Source organism: Chiloscyllium punctatum, chromosome 6 (assembly GCF_047496795.1).
Source record: "Chiloscyllium punctatum isolate Juve2018m chromosome 6, sChiPun1.3, whole genome shotgun sequence".
In the NCBI taxonomy this organism is placed as follows: Eukaryota; Metazoa; Chordata; class Chondrichthyes; order Orectolobiformes; family Hemiscylliidae; genus Chiloscyllium; species Chiloscyllium punctatum.
The window spans coordinates 80064430-80085659 of record NC_092744.1 but is presented as its reverse complement, the minus strand read 5'-3'; the positions used below and the strand labels follow the sequence as shown (position 1 = coordinate 80085659).

Here is a 21230-nt window from a genome sequence, read left to right as displayed (position 1 = left end):
TGTTGCTTTCTCTGTTTGACCACCTTTCTTTTTCAGATGGAAATGACCTTCTTATAGTTTTCCAGTCCTCCAATGAATCTTTCATAATAATTGTTAGTGCTCCGCAAAACCTCTCCTGAGTCCCTCTCAACACTTGGGAGGTATATGCAACCCATGCCAAGGGATTTGATCATAGTGAGCTAATGTAGCCAGTCTAGGACTTGCATCACATTTACAATGAAGTGGTTAATTTGATTTGGGATATCTTTGTCTCGAGAGGGCACGTTGCTCAACTCTCTCACTTGCGGGATATTGACATTCAGAATATTTACGATTTTGTGCGCAGCCTCAGATTCGATTTTGCCTGTTACCTTTTGTGATTTTCTCCCTTACTGTTATACAACTGAATTTCCTTCTGCTGTTAGACTTAGCTTCAGATGTTATATTTTTCTTTTCAGACTTCTCTTTTGCCACAGTGAAGACACTGCTAACATGGTTGAGCAATTTTTTTCTATCCATCTCATGCATCCCTGCACCACTGTTCCTGCAAAGCTTTGATACATAATTTTCACTCTTTCTTACTTTGAACTTATTTCCCAGATCCTTCAAGGGTCACGTTTGTTTGGTCTGAAGTTTTAGGAATTGGAAATATATTTATTCTTATCTGACAGACTAAATGTCATCTCGATGAATATTTACTATTTAGCTCCAGTTGTTCAATAACTTCATACAATCTATTCACTTTATCCAGCCACTGATTCTAGTCCTGGTGTTGTTAATAGGCAAGGGAGGCTGAGTTGGTGCTGCTTCAAGAAGATTAACACCACCCAGGACAAAGCAGCCAACTTGATTGGCACCCCATTCATGACCTTCAACATTCACCCCCTGCACCATTGTAAACAAGGGAGTCATCGGGCACCATCTAATGGATTAGATTAGATTAGATTATTTACAGTGTGGAAACAGGCCCTTCGGCCCAACAAGTCGACACCGACCCTCCGAAGAGCAACCCACCAGACCCATTGCCCTACATTTACCCTCCACCTAACACTACGGCCAATTCACCTAATTGATTGCAGCAACTCATCAAGGCTACTTTAACAGCACCTTCCAAACCCACAAGGGCAGCAGATGCAAGGGACCACCAGCAGCTGCACATTTCCTTCCAAGTTAACCACTATCCTGACATGAAGTTATAATCGCTGTCCCTTCACTGGTTTGAAACACTGGAACTCCCTTCCTCATAGAATTGTTGGGAACACCTCCACCGCTGACCACCCCCACCCCCACCCACCCTCCGATCAAGTACATTGGTCCAAGAAGTCAGCTCACCAGCACCATCTCAAAGGCAATTACAGATAGGCAATAAATGCTGGCCGAGCCAGAGATGCACGTGTTCCATGAATACATCAAACAAAACTTCATGCTGCTGCGTCATGCAAACTGAAATGAAAGGGGAAAATCAGCGTCACTTCATCCCATTGCCAGTGTGTTTCGCAAACGCCCACCACCATCAACCAAAAATAATTCTGGTTGATGATCAATGGTGACAACCCCGAAAATGGCACTTTGGCTGTCAAAGGTTGAGAAGGTATGAATTCTTCGAAATCTTATCTACTTACCCCATCTTCTTCAGTGGCTGCTTTAGAATTAGACATGCCTGGCCTTGGGATATATAACTGGAGTCTTTGAGTCCCACAGCATGGGGAATGAAATCATTCAATACTTGTCATTTCTAAAGAATGGTGTGAATTCCATTTCCTAAATGCTGTTTAGGGTGCTTGTTTGCAGCCTCGCTAACAGGAAGCACCATGCCATGCTCTATAGCAATTGGAATTCCTGGTTATATCTTCAGAACAAAGAGTCCTGATGGGGAAAGTAAGCATTTCTGATTTTTCTCATTCCCAATGCATCACGGAAATTGTAAGAAGCAGTCCACATCCAGGCTTGGCTATTACAAGCGATGCAGATAGCAGAATCTCAGGCACACTTAGCAGGCCATTATCTGCAGAATGACATGTTCTGGGACATGGGAAATTCTGAAGTTCGGGTGTATGTCATGTTAAAGGGGCGAAATGTGGAAACTGCATAGGGAAACAGACTTTTGCAACACATGGAGAGGTTGTTCGAAAACACATCAACGAAGGATGAGGAATTATGGGAAATCCACCCGGTGACCGAGCAGGCTCTGACCAATGCACCTCAGAAAAGAATCAGCTTCATTGTTAATGACAATCAGAGGCCACATCACTTGTCTGAAAAACAAGTGGACCAACCCAGCTAATCTCCCATAGAGACAAGCACATCTTCATTTGCTATCACATCGGTGAAGATGGAACTTGAAAGTGCTCCTCCTTCTTTTACTACTTCTAATTTTCTTGCCTTTCCTCTGTTTGATTCTTACCATCGAGATTTCAGTTTCAATGACCGCCTCTAGCACTTTGCCCAAGTAAGCCGATATCTGTAAGGCAGCTAAATTTCTGCGTCGAAAAGTGTGGTGCTGGAAAAGCACAGCAGGTCAGGCAGCATCCGAGGAGCTGGAGAGTCGACGTTTCATCAGGAATCTAAATATCTGATTCAGCCCAGTGCTATCTCCACCTAGTGGCCAAACATACACATATAGTGCAGAAGGAGGCCCATCATGGCTGTAAGGAGCTCATTCTGGGGTACTGCAATTTCAGTGTTCCCATGACCTCTCCAGTCATGAAGTCAGAAAACCCAGCACAGACTAGAGATAGAACATAGAACCTTTTCATTGTCCTGGCAAGGTACCACAACTTAGAAAATATTCACCAACTTGCCCACTGGGAGATTAAATCATTATTAGATTTGATTCCCCTACAGTTTGGAAATAGGCCCTTCAGCCCAACAAGTCCACACCGACCCTCCAAAGAATAACACACCCAGACCCATTTCCCTCTGACTAATGCACCTAACACTATGGGCTATTTAGCATGGCCAATTTAACTGACCTGAACATGTTTGGACTGTGGGAGGAAACCAGAGTACCCAGAGGAAACCCATGCAGGCACTGGGAGAATGTGCAAACTCCACATAGACAGTCACCCAAGGTTGGGATTGAACCTGGATCCCTGGCACTGTGAGGCAGCAGTACTAATCACTGAACCATCGTGCTGATCTCACTGCTTCCACTTCCAGTTTTGGAAGAGCAAGATCTATGTATAATTGCTTGTTGGTGCAGAACTTGAGTATTGCTGAAAGCACGATATACTGTTGAAACCTTTCATCTTGCACTCATCAGGACAGATACGCTAGAATAGCAAATCTCAAAGGGAACAACAATTTATGTCACATTGTTATTCCTTTTAACATTTGGTACTCATGTGATTCTGTGTCAGTGTCAGTGTCAGACAAATTGCTTTGACAACTCGTCATTTTTTTATTGCGAAAAGCTGTTTAAGGTTTGTTCTATTCGAGGAATTCCCCAAAATTAAATCCTTCTTTTTCACTTTTCCACCTGATGCGCATCCCAAGTTTGACTAAGTGGAATCTGTTTAGCTTCAGCACAGCCATTTACTTCATCCCCCCAATTCCAATGTGACCTATATTAATGCAGGAATAACATTGCCACTTTCTCCAACATCCACTTCTTTGCGAAAGAGCTGACTAATCTCTAAACTTTTCACACAACTATGACTGGATTAAATCTACCCAAACTCTTCAGCTGGATAGAATAGGTGACTGGTTTTAGCAAGAAAATTGGTAGTCTCCCTGCTGGATCCAAACTCGATCCCACTGAATAAAATCTGAATCCATTGATCCATCAGCTCGAATATTAGAGATTTTCAGTTGTTTAACTATTGGCAGGCTTTTTTCCCAATGTTTCTGTGTTATTTTTAAAATGCATCTCCTGATTGCCAATCATTGCAACATACTTGTGAGATCAAAATATCTCTTCATTCAACCTTCCTGCATTTTTGATAATAATCCTTTCTCAAAGTGAATCATCTGCTCACCCTGCAGTATCACTCTCAATGTTGAGTTTCACTGAAAGTCCCCTGTAGTATAGATACTGTAGATCAATATCTTGTCAAATATTAACTGAACTTCACTGTCTGACTCAAGAGTTCCAATATGGTGAAACTAATAAGAACGTTTCTCTCAGAGTATCTTTTTAAACAATGAGTCAATGCACAACATTTGGGTTTCAACTCATTGCACAAAATTTATGAAGAGTAGCAAAAATCTCACTTGAAAGCCAAAACATTGTTTCAAACAAATGTTAGATTGTCCTGATCCACGGCTTATTGCTTCATCTGACTGTCAATTCAAATATTTTCTTTCACATTGCAATCAATAACTGCGCAATATTAACAGTTATGTATAAATATACCACTGTGTCAGTCTTTTTTGCTTTTTTTTAAATGTGCATATAATGGTAGAATCAATACCATTATTCTGCCCTAGAAACTCCATACCTGAGTAATTAACACATCCACCCCAGGTCACACCCGGTTATTACCGTTTACGTGCCACCTTATCATTTTATGGTCTTTGAGCAAGAGGAGCGAAGGTTGAGTTGCCTTTATGAAGCACGCAGAGTGACAGGGTGATAGAGACGGAAAGAGCACCTAAACGTGAAGTGAGAGGTTTCCCAGTGCTCAAGCTCGCAGCGAGAGGAGCATCTTTATTCCTGTTCTTTGTGGTTTCCATCTTGGGAGAAGTAACACACCATAACACAGATTGACTATGGCAGCAGCTATTGAGATTACTGGTTTCCTGATGGGGCTGGCAGGGTGGATGCTGACTGGATCCACATTGGCGAACAATTATTGGAAGATTTCTACAGTTTTTGGAAGTGTGATCACAAGCTCCAGGTTATACGAAAATTTGTGGAAAAGCTGTGCCCAAGATAGTACTGGTGTCTTCAACTGCCGAATGTTTGAGACCATGCTTGGTCTATCCTGTAAGTGCTTCACTTTTACTAATAACAGTAGAATTTCTTTTTAAACACTTTGATATGTTACATGTTGAAAGTTTGAGATTGTTTTAAGACTTTTTTTTAAATCACTCTATCTTTGTGGCTTGGTCTCAATGTGTAACTGAGTGTTAGTTAGTAATTTTAACTGAACAGTATCTCCCTAGCCAAAAAAGACTAGCCACCAGAGTTTTAAAAAGTAGTAGATTAATAATTGCGCAAGAGTGTTCTTTCATCCAATCGACTTCCTTTTAAATTAGGATTGAACTGTTGCAGAATCTTTCTTTAAATTTTCAATCTTCTTTTCTTTAAAAATTGATTGGCATTTTAATACTGACAAGCAACATTGGTCAATGTTAATTCAAGAAAATCCTTCTATATTTTGTTTAACATGAAGTGATGCCTATTATTTAAACTGATATGGCTAAAGGAATGAGGATAAGAAAGGCTTACATTTGTACCATCACTGAAAGTTTGTGCTTTCTCCTTATTCATCTGAAGGTAATTCCATGCTTTTTCATTGAAATTAGGTTTGTACTAATAATATGCATGTAGATTTGTGTTGTAGGATAGTGTTTATTTTAACTGAATTTAGTGTGTGAATCAACAGGTTACAGGAAATGGGACTAGATTAATATTGGATATCTGGTTGGCACCCAAAAGATCTGTTTCTGTCCTGCAGAACCCTATGACTCCATGACTATGACTCTATAAATGCTGATCTGTGTGAATACAGTTTAAACTTCTAATCATCACCTGGTACAATTGGTACTGTAATACAAGTAAATGCCAGCAGGCTAAATTCTTCGGAAAAAGTTTTGTTTATCGTTCTCAGTTAAACCTTTTCTAAAGCAGTGATGTTCTGAAATTTGTAGCTTGGAACAAACGCTTATGTCAATTGCGATGATCATTAGCTTTATTAGATTAAGTTCTCAAGCAACTTAGTAATGATGGCAATATTTTGCACCTCTGAGCAAAGTGATCTCATTAAAAAGAATTAAAAAGCAGGTAGATGCTTAAGAGATGTATGTATGGTGACTAACTGATGGTAACTGGTTGTAATCTTTGGAACAACAAAAATATCAATGAAAACATTATGATTGCTTTACAGTGAAATGTTACATCATTATTAAAGTTTCAGTTGGTTTACAAGACCATTAAGCTATTACTAGGTAGTTCGTGATCTCCATTTTGATTTGAGTCTCATCAGTGCCACGCAGGAGTTGTGAAAATATCAAAATGGATGCACAGAAACCCAGACCAGCATTATAGGCACAGATTACGAACCTTGAAGAAGATGTTTTCTTTTAACGATATCAAACACATAATATAAAATGTTGAAACTATGATTTTCAAGGAAGAAACATTAGAATTTTCATGAAATAGAGTCACAGAGTCAGAGAGATGTACAGCATGGATATTGTATATTTTGGCTCAAATGGAGTTTTTACTCAATTAGTAAGACTTAGTTCTACCTACATATATTTATCTAAGATTTATTAACCCTTTGAGTTTTATTTTTTAGATTTAATCTTTATTTAATTAGCATCTAGGAATCAGCTAATTGTTAAAACAATCTTCTTGGTTGATTTAGGTAACTGGGATTAAACCAGTTTAGAAAGACAATGCAAGTTTAGAAGATGTTTCCAAGTAGACTTCTGGCTTGCTGAAATCCTGCAAATTGATGACTTTTTAAAAAATAACTTCAAATCCACCAAAGTATTGTATATTGCTGCAACCAGGTGAGGAGGGGTGAATTAGCTCCCCTCTTTTTAATCCCCTTATTCAGCTGCAAGGACAATATTTAATTTTTTGGCATATGTCATCTTAAGGAATTAATTATAAAGTTTTCTTGACTGAAGGAAAGAAGGATAATAGTACTTGCTAGCTGCAAGAAAAATAATGGAAGACAACATCAAACACATGCACAAGCACTGGTGTAAAGTTTAAAAAAGGAAGTGTTTAGTTTTTTTAAAAAGGGAGGTTAGGAATTAAGAATTTGCAATTTGAAAAGCCTTTAGAGCTCTTGAACTGTTCAATTTAACTTGAGACCACAATTGTTTCATCGATGACCTGTATCCCCCAACTAGAGCAAAATTTGTGGATATCTTTGCGTTCTTGATAAATGGATATGTTTCCAATTTGCTTTCTCACTGGGTGCTATTTTTAAAGAAGTTTTGTGAAACAGGAAGAGAGAGAGGCTTCCAGTTCTCCTGTTACATGCACATTTTCCATCCCTGCTTGTCCCAAAAGCTGTTATTTGAAATACAGTTAATTTTACATTCCCATGCCTAGCTTCATTTTTTTTCCCAAATTGGATAATCTGCAGGTGACTTTCATCCCAATATGTGAAACATTCAAAAGGTGCAAATGAAACAGGAGATATAAGTCCTAATGACTGGTTTCAGTCATTTTAATGACATGTTAATTTCAGACTGGATATTTTTTATTGATAGCTTCATAAGTTTGGCCTAACCTGATTAGAGAACAACTGTGACCATCGTAGGCCAGTGATTTTCATCTTTCTTTAAAAAGAAAGCATTTTCGTCTATGAAGGTCACAGAGAATTAAGCCTTAGATGATGGAAGTTGAACATTGATTGTTCATACCATGAGCACTTGCTGCACTATTAAATAATGCTGCAGAAATTAATCATTGACCCACATCAGTCAGTAAGAACCCAATGTTCTTGAGCATAATATCTGAAAGAATTATCCTATTAGTCCTAATCTTTCTGCTTTTTCCTCATAATGGTTCAATGTTTTGCTTTTTAAGTGTAAATCCAATTGCTTTTTGAAAGTTACTATTGCATCTGCTTCCACCATCCTTTCAGGCAAAAAGCTTCAGGTCATAACTGCTTTTGTGTAAAATTATTCCCCTTAATCTCTCCAAGTTTCTTTAGTCAATTATCTTAAATGTATCCCTTTACTTAACAACGTGTCCATGAGTGGGAACAGTTTCTCCTTAGTTCCTCTATCAATTCTGTACAAAATTGTTTAACACTCCTATGAATTCTCTGCTTAATCTTCTTTGCTCTAAACAAATTAAAATTACCTTGCACATTAAGTGTCCAACAGTGATCCTCACTTTGACGAAATTCATCTGCTCAAATGTGATGATGAATCTATTAAAATAACAAGCTTCATGTGAGAATCTATCTAGGATGGGAAGGTGAATGTCTGAGAAGCTTACAAGCTTGTATCTCAATGCAGTGGGAAGATCATACTTGAATGCTAATTGTGCTACTGAAAGGCTGTAACTGCAGTGGGGATGGTGTCGAGATGAGGAGCAGTAATCATCTCAAAACTGAGATGAAGAAAGTTGGGAGACCTGCCATTGAGATCGAAGACTAAAAAGGGACCTTATCAAAGTGTCTAACATGCTCAATAGTGCAAAACAGATAAAACCAGATCATTTCAAAGTGATCAGTCCTGGGTTGCCAGGACTGGAGGGAGTGATGTTAAATTATCTGCAACTTTAGTTGGTTTTTTTTCCAGAAAATGTTTTCCTCAAACAAATATTTATTACAGCCCTCTTGGTGAAGTTACAGGTGCAAGGGCAGTGGAACTTTCAAAACGCCGTTGGATGATTAGTCAACAGCCCAATGATAATTTTACCTGACCTCCCTTTGACGAGTCAAAAGTTCTTTTATGGATTGTACAATACTGCTCCAGGTTTTACCAAGCATTTGCCAGCTAAACCACCCTGCACTTAGGTTGCAACAATATGGCAGGGCTGGTAGATTACAATTTGAGTGCTAGTGGCACGTAGACAGCAGAACTGCCGAAGTACAATGGGTGAGATGTAACACAAGTGAACACCCAGCTACAGATAGACACTTCCTGGAAACCAGCTGTGTGCTTCCATGTTAATTAAGGAGGAAAGATATCCTTCCAATGGTCTTCTTTCCATTCTTTACCCTGCATTATACCCATATTAAATGCCTGCATCTTTCTTGCCCACAAATAGAATGCACAGAATCAAGCATTACCAATACTAGTATAGTGATAGTAGTCAGATTAATGAGACAATATTAATGTTTGTAGATTCAGAAATGGTGTTGTATTGATAATGTTACTAGATTAATAATCCAGAGGCCCAAAAAGTTGAGAGACCAGACATTGAGATCGAAGATTACAAGGGGACCTTATCAAAGTGGCTAAGGTTCAGAAGTGCAGAAAAGATAAAATCAGATCATTTCAATTTTTTAAAAAATTCATTCATGGGATTTGAGCATCAAGGCCAGCATTCATCGCTCATTCCTAATTGCTTTGGAGAAGTAGATAGTGAGTTGTCTTCTGGAACCACTGCAGCCTTTGGGTTATAAGGACACTCACGGTGTTGTAAGGAAGGCAGTTCCAAGATTTTGTCCCAGTGACTATGAAGGAACGGCAATATAGTACCAAATCAGAATGGCATGTGGCTCAGAGAGGAGCTTGCAAGTGATGGAGTTCCCGTGCACCTATAGCCCATGTCCTACTGGGAGGCAGAGGTCACAGGTTTGGAAGGTGTTGTTGAAGGGGCATGGCTTTGAGGGCATGAGTTCAAGTCCCATCATGGGAGAGGATGGAATGTGAAGTTAATTGATAAATCTGGAATTAAAAGCCAGTCTCAATAATGGTAACCATGAAACTATCACCAATTATCATTTTTAAAACTCATTTGGTTCACAGAGGTCCTTCAGGGAAGGAAATCTGGCATCCTTACCTGCCTACATATGATACCAGATCCATCAGTGTGGTGGACTCCTAACTAATCTCTGAAATGGCAGGGCAAACTACTCAGCTCAGTAACAAGTAGGGGATGGGTAACAAATGCTGGTCTTGCCAGCATCACCCACATTCCATGAAAGAATATAAATAAAAACCTTGGCTGTGCTGGTAACTAATGGATAAATTCAGTGATCCCATACTGTCAGCATTAAACCTCATTTAAAGGTAACAGGAATCAGACAATTAAGCAGACTTGCCTTTAACCTCTGTTTCCTGTAAGACATGATATGGGCAACCAACGGATCATTGAATTTACCTTAATGATGTAACTCACCCATTCATGGCAGAAATTTCACTCCATAGTGAAATATTTATGCATTTAATGTACACTCATCATATTTACCAATAAACCAAATTGCAGGGGCAATCAGAGAAATGGTTGAAATGGGAAAGTTACACGGAGATGGGGAAGGAGGTGGGTGAGGTCTGGATTTAATTGGATATCTCCTTCAAAGAATTGACGCGATCATGATGAACTGAATAGCCTCCCTTCTTCATTGTAAGTCTATGCTTCAGGAAGCAAGGCTTAGGACGGTGGATTACTTCAGAGCCTGATAACTAGAACCCGAATTCTAAAGGATCTATTGTCTTCAGCTCAGAGGTCAGGAGCCAGGAGCCTGGAGCCTGGGCCTGGAGCAGCACTGGAGCCCACTATTTCTGTCCATGCACCTGGTTACAAATCTATGATTCTATGACCAAATATGCGTCAATCTTCAAGATACTCTAAATGAAATGTTTCAATTCACTGAAGCATGCAGAAGTACAATGCACTGTACTATGCCTTTAGCTAATGGTGATATTTTAGGGAGTGTCACAAAATGAGAACCTTTCCTGCATGATTCAGGAAATTATCCAACCGCGTGAATTGAAAATTCAATTTGTGGAAATATTAGTTTTAGATATAGGTGTCTTCTGGCGAACTCAATGTGACCAGAAATTGACGTAAATTGTGTCCTGTTTAACCCTTATTTTGTCTTTATTAGTTGTGATGTTAGCAAAAGGTTGTAGGATGGCTCAACAATGAACAAACAAGAATTAGGTTGTGGACGGTTGACACACCCTTGCTATGACCTAACCATATGTCTGCCAATACACCCTACCAAGGAAGTTTCTATGAAATATAAAACCTGTTGCGGCAAGACCTTGAAGGCTACAGCTGGAAGGTGCTTGTGTAGCTTTCAGATTGCCATAAAACAGGTATTACAGATTAAGTGCCTATCACCACCCGGCATATGGGGCCATTGACTTCTTTCAAAATGTAACTTGGAGGAGAATCAGAGCGGGCTAGCTGTGTTTCTGTAGCATTACTAATCTGGGATAACACCAGTTGAAAATCCGTGACACAAGGTCAAAGCTTCACCGAGGACAATGATGTTGCGAAAGGTAGCAATGAGTGAAATATTCACCCACCAGTTTAGTGTCATAATTTATATGAGTTAAGCTTCAAGGAAAATTACCAAAAAAGGAAAAGGGAAGCTCACAAGATCGAAGGTGTTGCTGATAAATGTTAATCATTCTTTAGGTGCAGTCTAATTGGACTTAACATCCACCCGTAAGAATATTTGAAGGATTCCAGTTAGAAGGATGTAATTTAACAACACTTATGAATGAAACTCAGAAATTCTAGTCAATTGAATTATTTATTCATTCATTAATCAGTTTATGGGTCTGGAAGAAGAAAGAGAATTGTTTAGACCAACAGCTGTGACAGTGACAGTGTCTTATTTCAAAAATGATCTTGTTAAAAATCCATTGTTGGTCTACTGACAACAACTTTACCTAATTTATGGGGGCATTGCTTGCAGGTATTATGCATGCTTTCATTCAGCATTGGGTATTGTACTTGTTTACATAGACACACTTGGGTGTCTTGAGCATCGTTATGATATCCATGCCTCTAAGCCAGAAGCAGTGTGTTGAGGTTCAAATCCCATACAGTCCATGCTCAAACAATGTGCTTTCATATTGCAGCCAAATAGGATGAGTATCAAACAGCAAATCCCTTCAACACATGTCAATGCCAAGCAGAGAGATTGGAAGAGATTCCTGGTCAGCTGTGTGATGGCATGGGCATTGGAGCATTACCATTCCTATCCATAGCTTCAGGCTGCAACATGAATACATTAGGGGATTGTCTAGGTGAACTGTAAGATGCCACCACCAACATGTCTGCATTTATATGTGAGCATGGTGAGTGGTCATGTGTGTACTCACATAATGTGATCAGACTGAAGAAAAAAATGATGTCCATGTCCAAAGTTGAAGACTCCAGCAATATTGAAAGCAGCACAAATGAAGATATATTTGAGGTAATGTCAGTGAGATAACATCAATACTGCATTTCAGATTAATAAAGGAAGGAGAGACAGATAGAATCTCAGAATCTGACAGATTTGTGACTCTTTAAAAAGTGAGTCAAAATAGATAATATGGCAATATAAGGAAGAGTGAGAAATGTCATTTGTCTTATTGAATAAATCTATCCATCATCATTCATCCCAAGAATCCAACTTAATTTCAACCACTCACATCTTTAATTCCATAATGACTAGAACTTGTATTAACCCTTGAGTTAGGAAGTTAGAATTGGATTAATCTGAAATGATGAAAGTGAATATACTGCCCACAATGCATTCCACTCTGATGCCCTTACAGCAGAAAATGAATTGGGCAGTGTGTAAAAGGGGGCTGCAAATTCACTAACACCACATTGCACTGTTGCCTGAGTCAAACGTCAGCTCCAATTGTGTTCTATTCTGTCTTACATGTACTTTGAAATCAGTGAAGCTTTTATCTATTTTTCCTGAGAAATGTGAGACTGTGGAATCCAGTGCCACAGTTGAGGCAGAGGTGATAGCAGGATGGGAATGTTAGATATTGACGGCAACGTGAAAAAGGAAAATGGGAAGAAGACAAATACCATGGAATGAGAATGACTGCTCATGTGGAGGTGAAACACAATCCAAGCTAATTAGCTGAAGAGCCTATGCCTATGTTCTGATTGGACATTCAATAATATTGTGGATATATCCTATTTTTACGATTTTGCATCTTATATAATTTGGCAAGGCCAGCTCATTGGATTTTACAATGAGGATAGAGAAGGAGCAAATACACTCACACAGACAGAGAGAAAAGACGTGCATAAAAATTAAAAGTTTTCAAATTATAGACAGGCCATTCAACTCCAACCAATCCGTGCCTCTGTTTAAGTTTCAATTTAGCATATCCCCCAGCTTTTCTTACCTATTTATCTTCACATAACCATTGCTATTCCATTCCCTTTCATGTGTCTCAGCTTCCTTTAAAAACCATCAACCCTATTCACCTCAGACTTACATATGATAGCAAGTTCCTCTTTCTCACTACACAAGATAAAGAGGTTTCCTCTGAATTCTCTATCTGGATTATAGAAAGAACCACATTTGGAGAATCACTGCCCATAAGATTACAAGAGATGATCCCACTGTCACTTAATATGGAATGTGTCACATGCTTAATATGAGCAAGAGTCCTGAGTGTGATCTACACTGTGATCAGGTGTTCAGTTTGTGACTCCGTTAGATGTAGCTTCCCATAAGGATCATGAGTTCGTGGAGTGACCCATTATGTGAGCATCTCAAGTTTTGAGACTCGACAGCATAGCGTGGGGGCAGGAATTAGAATATTCCCAGTCACTACTGCACTTCTGTGTCCAGCTTAACATGGGATTTCTTAACACGTGGACCCCAGCACACAATGTTCTTCAAGCATCCATGCTGTATTCAACAAATTTCATCATTGTATTCCAACATTTTGCAAATATCCTAGACAGATGGCTAAATAATTTTAGTGTGAGTTTTAAGGGATTCTTTTTGTGTTCCTCAAGGGTTGAGGAATTAAAAACTTCCCTATTTTTGGACAGATCATATGAATCAACCATTGTACATTCAAAGAAAGGTCAATTGATTCCTGGGATAGATGCAGGAACAATAAAACAACAACTTTACAGAAGCCAGTCAGCAGAGGCACCTCATCCCATCCCTGGGGAAATTCAGGATTCCATTTTAATGGGAAGAACTCCCAGGATAGGCAGCAGAGGGTCAGAATCAATAGAGAGCGCTCAAACATCTACCCAACAGGATGTATGTCTTCTAGCCTCAGGGGAGTAGTCCCAAACATGTCAATGAGGTACCTCCACATTACAATTTGATCATTCTTGTGCCATCTCTGAGAGAGATTACCTATTAGCATGGCAAATCCATGCTGTGACCTCTGAAGGGTGGCTCATGTTCATCCAAACACTTCACATATAATTCTTATGGCCAGAAGAATTTGCATGCTTCAATTTAGGTAGCGAGAAAAGGAAGAAGGAAATTCTCTTGAAGCTCTGTTGAGAAAAATATTGGGTATATTAATGCTCAGATGTTTCCATGCACAGTGTGGTGGCTCATATGAAGGCTGTTTCCACATCACGCCTGGCCCAGTCTTGCACCAACACTTAAACATTTATTTCCTTCTCTTGCAGCATATATCCAAGCGTGTCGGGCACTCATGATCATCTCCATCATTCTGGGAGTTATCGGTACACTGATGGCTCTGTTTGGCCTGAAATGTACCAATATTGGGAGCATGGATGAGAAAGCTAAAGGAAAGATAGCCCTTTCTGGCGGGCTTATCTTCATTCTATCAGGTAAGACAATGACAAGAACTTTCAAACAATTGGTTAAGCAGGTGAATGGTGGGTTACATACTGAACAAAAGGAATAACTAGTCCATGCCTGGTGATATATTTTAAATGGAGCTTGAGAACACATTAGAACCTTACAGAATGAATGGGAAAGCGTGCGTGTTGACTTGAAATCCCCCAACACGTGCTGCAGGCTGATGAGAAGGACACACAAACATTTGTAAAATCACTGAGATGGTGCCTCTTATGGTTGAGGGTTAAACAGTGGCCAGGAACTCATTTGCTCTTTTTTGAAAGAGCACAGTGGAATAGTGTATATCTTCCTGAGAAGGCAGACTTGGGATAATTGATGGATGTACTGTACTTAGATTTCCAGATGACATTTGACAAAATGCTATATCAAAGGTAAAATATATGCTTATAGTGTAGCAAGTTGGCAGAAACTGGGCATTAATGGGCGGTATTTAGATTAGCACAAATTAACAAGAGTATTGAGTACAGGAGGTGGGAGGTCATGCTATGGCTGTACAGGACATTGATTAGGTCACATTTGAAATATTGTGTGTAGTTCTGGTCTCCTTCTTATCAGAAGAATGTTGTGAAACTTGAAAGGTTTCAGAAAAGATTTACAAGGATGTTGCCAGGGTTGGAGGATTTGAGCTACAGGGAGACGTTAAATAGACTGGGGCTGTTTTCTCTGGAGTGTTGGAGGCTGAGCAGTGACCTTATATAAATTTATAAAATCACAAGGGTTTTTTTCCCTGGGTTGGGGGAGTCCAGAAGTAGAGGGCATAGGTTTAAGGCGAGAGGGGAAAGTTATAAAAGAGGGCCAAGGGACAACTTTTCCACGCAGAGGGTGGTACGTGCATGGAATGAGCTGCCAGAGGAAGTGGTGGAAGACAGTACAATTACAACATTTAAAAGGCATCTGGATGGGTATATGAATAGGAAGGGTTTGTGGGGACATGGGTTGGATGCTGGCAAGTGAGACAAGATTAGTTTGGGACATCTGTTCGGCATGGACGAGTTGGACTGAAGGTTCTGTCTCTGTGCTATACATCTCTATGACTCTATGACTCTATAGTGCACCATAGGGATCAGTGTTTGGATCTCAATTATTTCCTAACTATACCAATGAACTGAATGAAGGAACAAAATGTTTTATTGTTAAATCAATTGATGATATAAAAATCGATAGGAAAGCAAGGTGTGAAAAAGACATAGAAGAGTCTGCAAAGCAGTATAGATAGGATAAGTTTACAGACAGAAGTAGAAAGCAGAGAGAATAATGGGGGGAAATATGAATTTGTTCACTTTAGCAGGAAGAATAGAAAAGCAGCAGATTAGTAAAATGGGGAGAGACTGAGGAGCTTTGAAGTACAGAGGGATCTAGATATCTTGGTACATGAATCACAAACCTTTAGTATGCAGCTACAGCAAGTAATTAGGAAGGTCAATGGAATTATGCTGTTTGCTGAAAAGGCAATGGAATTTAACAGTCAGAATGTTTCACTGGAGTGGTACAGAGTGTTGGTGAGGCCACATTTCCAGTACTTTATACAAGATTTGGTCTCTTTATTTAAGGAAGAATGTATATGCATCATAAACAGTTCAGGATAGGCACACTCGACTGATATCAGATGGGTGCATTAACCTGAAAGATGTTTCTCCTCATGGAAGTTACTAAAACTAGAGGACATGAATTAAAAATCAGGGATCTTCCATCTAGAAAGAAGTGAAGAGAAACCTTTTCTCTCTGAGGACAGTGAGCCTATGGACCACTATTCTCCAGACAACAGAGGTACGTTATTGAATACATTAAAGATAGAGGTCGATAGATTTTTGACTCTGAAGGGAGTCAATTGTTTTAGGGGCAAGATGGGAATGTGGAGTTGAGGCCACAATATGATCAGCTATTATCTTGTTGTATGGCAAAGGGACTGATAAACCCTGAGGATCCTGCTCCAAATTTGGATGTCCATATGTTTGCATGTAAAAAATACATGAGTCACATTGGGTGCTGCAGATTACAAGTAAATGACTAGTTGTAATTGAAATGCCAGATTGATAATAAAAGTACTAGTTGTATGAGTAAGCTTTACTTGGTGTTTCTCCTTGAGATCAAGTTAGCGATTATATCACCATAAAAACATACAGCACAGAAAAAGGAGGGGACACAGTTCATTGATCCTGGGCTGCCTTTTTGAAACTGCTATCCATTTTGTCCCACCTCATTATCACTCCCCCATCCCCCAACTCCATGTTGCCCTTCCAATTGATGCTTTTCATGAAGCTGTCCTCATTTATTTTTGAAAGATTCCCATTCAATCTGCTTCCACCCTTGTTTCAGACAACAGATTGCAGATTGGAAGCACCAACATGAACAGTAGCTGAGTCCCAAGTACTAATCAATCATGGTTCAAATGTTGACTCCCTGCAATTGAGCTTCTTACCCACTCAGTGTGAGTGACAACTTATGTAGAGGCTGTGATTGAAGATAGCCTTTAGTTCCTTAGGAACTGCGTTGAGATCAATTATTGAATAGCCCACTTAACATTAGCAGAACTTCCATATAAATATCGATTGAGCTGATTATTCATTGCCAAGGATGAGTGTCACTATTCAAAAGATATTTCATAATCGAAATTTCTTCAACTTAGGTTACGGTCCGGGCTTAAAGTTGACTGACTGACAGGAAACAGAGAATATAATTTTGCCGAACTGGAGGAGGGTCTACAATGTAGTTTCTCAGTAGAACTGGGACTCAAAGTTTGTGAGAAGATTTGTAGCTCGGGTGCTCGTAGTTGTGGTTCTGTTCGCTGAGCTGGGAATTTGTGTTGCAGACGTTTCGTCCCCTGTCTAGGTGACATCCTCAGTGCTTGGGAGCCTCCTGTGAAGCGCTTCTATGATCTTTCCTCCGGCATTTGTAGTGATTTGTATCTGCCGCTTCCGGTTGTCAGTTCCAGCTGTCCGTTGCAGTGGTCGGTATATTGGGTCCAGGTCGATGTGCTTATTGATCGAATCTGTGGATGAGTGCCATGCCTCTAGGAATTCCCTGGCTGTTCTCTGTTTGGCTTGTCCTATAATAGTAGTGTTGTCCCAGTCGAATTCATGTTGCTTGTCATCTGCGTGTGTGGCTACTAAGGATAGCTGGTTGTGTCGTTTCGTGGCTAGTTGGTGTTCATTGATGCGGATGGACACTACTATTATAGGACAAGCCAAACAGAGAACAGCTAGGGAATTCCTAGAGGCATGGCACTCATCCACACATTCAATCAAAAAGCACATCGACCTGGACCCAATATACCGGCTACTGCAACGGACAGCTGGAACTGACAACTGGAAGCGGCAGATTCAAACCACTACAAATGCCGGAGGGAAGATCACAGAAGCGCTTCACAGGAGGCTCCCAAGCACTGAGGATGTCACCTAGACAGGGGACGAAACGTCTGCAACACAAATTCCCAGTTCGGCAAACAGAACCACAAGAACTGGGACTCTTGCTTTTCCTGATAAATACTAATGCATTAGACTTTGGTGTAGAGGACAATTTTCAGATAGCACTTAAGTAGAAAGTGAACTTTGAGGGGTCAGTGACAGATTTGAAGCTGGCATTGACTGGCAGGTAAAATGGGCAGACACTTAGCAGATGAAATTTAACGTAGAGAATTATGGAGTGATTCTGTTGGCAGGAAGTGGCAAAGTAGGTAGAAAGGCAGCCTATAACAGGGATAGGAACACTTTATGGAGAGATATTGACAGGTTAAGCAAATGCATTATGATAATGGAAGATGTGAAGTTGTTCATTTTCGAAGGGAGAACAGAAGAACAGTGTATTAGCTAAATGGTGAAGAACTGCAGAAAGCAGCAGCTCAAGGGATATGGTGGCACTTGTGCATGTAACACAGAAAGCTACCGCACAGATGCAACTGGTAATCAGGAAATTTAATGAGATGTTGACCCTTATTCCAAGGGAATTGAAGTATATGAGTAGAGAAGACTTGTTGCACCTGTACAAGGTGCTGGTGAGACTCTATTTGTAGTATAGTGAGCAGTTTTGGTCCCCTCATTTAAGGAAATTGAAGGAAGTTCAGAGAAAATTCACTAGGATGATCCCTGGTATGGAGGGATTGTCTTATAAACTAAGGTTAAACCGGTTGGAAATTTACTCATTGAAGTTTAGAAGAAGGGGAGGTGGTCTCACTGAAACATAATGAATTCTTAAGGAGTTTGACAGGGTAAATGCTGAGAGGATGTTCCCCCTCATGGGAGAGTCTAGGAACAAAAGGCATTAGCTTAGAATGAAGGGGTGCCAATTTAAGACTGAGGCAAGGAGGAATTTCTTCTCTTAGAGAGTTGTGAGTCTTTGGAACTCCTTGCCACAGAGAGTTGTGTATATTTAATGCTGAGATAGATAGATTTTTGATTAGTCGGGGAATCAAGGGTTAGGGGGAAAGAGCAGAAAATTGTGATTGAGGAATGCCGGATCAGCCATGGTCCTATTGAATGGCAGAGCAGGCTTTAGGGGCCGAATGGCCTCCTTGTGGTCCTACTTCATTTGGTCTCATGGAGGTAACACAAAATGCAGGCTACAGTCTTTGCAGGGATTTTCAGGGACGGAGAGATTCGCAGGACTATAAGTACAAATGGTTGAACCTAGCCAGGCAGGTTGAAAAAGTGGTTAAAAAGATATATGGATCCCAGGCTTGAAAAATGGAAGATTTGAGTAGGAACCCAACATACTATGAGAGACGGGTATAAAACACAAGGGGTTGCCCTCAGCTGGAGAATGGGCTCCAGTCTTAAAAGGCTTCAGCAAAGTCTTTCACTAAAATGGGTACAGAGAAGATTTACAAGAATGGTTCCAGGGTTGGAGGATGTCAAATATGAGGATAGAGTGAAGAATCTGGGGTTGTTCTGAAAAGAAGAGGTAAAGAGAAGAAGAATTTAAGGTCATGGGGCATCCCGATTGGGGTACTTCTCATTAACGAAAGGATTAGGATCCAGAGGGCACCAATTTGTGGTAATCACTCAAAGAAGAAACAATTACACATGGAAAAGACTTTTTTTAATGCAGTGAGTAGTTAGGATCTGGAATACTCTAAAGGAAGAGTCAGGCGTGTTTTTCAAAGGAGGAGTTGATGACCATCTATAAAAAAAGATGCAGAGCTGTAGGAAATGGGAGGTGGAGTGCAATTAACTCAGCTGCTATTGAAGCAGCCAGTACAGACTTGACAGACCAAATGGCCTCAATCTGTGATATGACCATTCTACAATTCTGTGATTCACTCCTTAAGTAGAACTTAAGCAAATCAGTAAAAATGCTCCATTCATTATCTGCTTTTACATCTGAAGTTTGACACATTCTTTCTGCTTGGTTGACAGGTATTTGTGGAATTGTTCCCATTTCTTGGTATGCTTACAACATCACTATGGAATTCTACAATCCTGTCTACGGTGGAACAAAGTATGTACATAGCATTTCATTAAAGTGTGGTATTATCAGCTGTACTCTTTCAAAAGTCAAACACATTCAAAAGGAACAACAGATCAATGTTTCTACCTTGTCCTTTGAGAATGGCTTGGCAGTCATGTATCTGTATATTGGAGAACAAATGGATGGGGTAAAGATTTTTACTAGGATTAAATACTTGTACTTGCAAAATATACTTAAATTTCTATATCCCGTAATCAGTACATTGGGAAAATGATTAAAGCATTCAGCAAGACTGGCAGCATCTGTGGAGAGAGACATACAGATTTGACATTGCAGGTCAATGACCTTTCTTGGAACTTGAAACTAGAAACATAGAAAACACAGGAGTAAACCATTCGGCCCTTTGAGCCAACTCCACCATTTTATATGATCGTTATCCAATTGCAAACTCTGTTCCTGTTTTCCCCATACCCTTTCATCAGTTTGGCCTTTCATCACTAACTCTTTCTTGGAAACATTCAATGTTTTGGCCTGGAACACTTTCTGCACTAGAGAATTCCACAAGCTCACCACTCTCTGAGTGAAGACCTTTCTCCTCATCTTCGACCCGTGTCCTTAAACTGTGATCCCTGGTTCTGGACTTCCCAGTCATCGTGAACATCCTTTCTGCATTTATCCTGTCTAGTCCTGTTTGTATTTTATCAGCATCTATGAGATCACCCCTCATTCTTCTAAACTTCAATGAATGTAGTGTACTCGAGGGTCAAAGAACCAAAGCAATCATCCATGCTCGGTAGCAGAAATTATTACATTTTTTTAAAAAGGTTGATGTGAAAGACAAAGGGAGTTTGTAATGGAGTGAGCAAGGAAATAAAGGATCCGGCAAATAGGGATATAGCTGGCACATAATAATTAATTAGTAATAGCTTGGTTACAAGTTGAAGTTGCTGATCACAAAGTTGAGACTAGAAGGCTAAATGTCATGACTTAGTAAAAGGCTCTGTACAAGTGTTCACTGTGTTTGCTAGTTCATCACCTTGTGTTGCCAAAATGTTTGGTTTCCAAAGCAGACGTGAGACTGATAAGCTCCCCACTTGCAAGTCTATCAACTACATCAGCAGGTGCTGACTGTTCATATGGGCCTTGCTATTTAGCACATTTACAGCCTGGTAATTTAGTTTTATCTGGTGAAAGAAATCTGTCAGAAACAAGGAACAGTTTGTGATCTTGTGAGTTTAAGCCGACTAAAGATATTCTGACAGTAAATGGAGACGATAATATCCATAAAACCTGTTGAGCTTAACAGCACAGGTTATTTGTTCAAATTTGCTTTCCTGTGTCATTCAACAAAAGTTATCCGTTTAAATTTGCTGTTCTCACCTAGAAGGCCCTGCCCTTCGCTAGAAACACCTCCGCCACCAAAGACCACCTGAC

General features: G+C 39.9%; 1 protein-coding gene across 3 annotated transcripts in view; it reads left to right on the top strand.

Moving 5' to 3' along the window:
- LOC140479126 (claudin-15-like) overlaps window positions 1-21230 on the top strand; it is a 44400-nt gene that overhangs the window by 17642 nt on the left and 5528 nt on the right. For 2 of the 3 annotated variants that reach the window (XM_072573066.1, XM_072573067.1), the window contains exons 3-4: window positions 14198-14362; window positions 19745-19826. In XM_072573066.1, coding sequence (XP_072429167.1) covers window positions 14198-14362; window positions 19745-19826 — 247 coding nt within the window. Of the gene's footprint in view, window positions 1-4374; window positions 4907-14197; window positions 14363-19744; window positions 19827-21230 lie in introns of those variants that run through there. The other variant, XM_072573068.1, reaches the window with a different exon arrangement.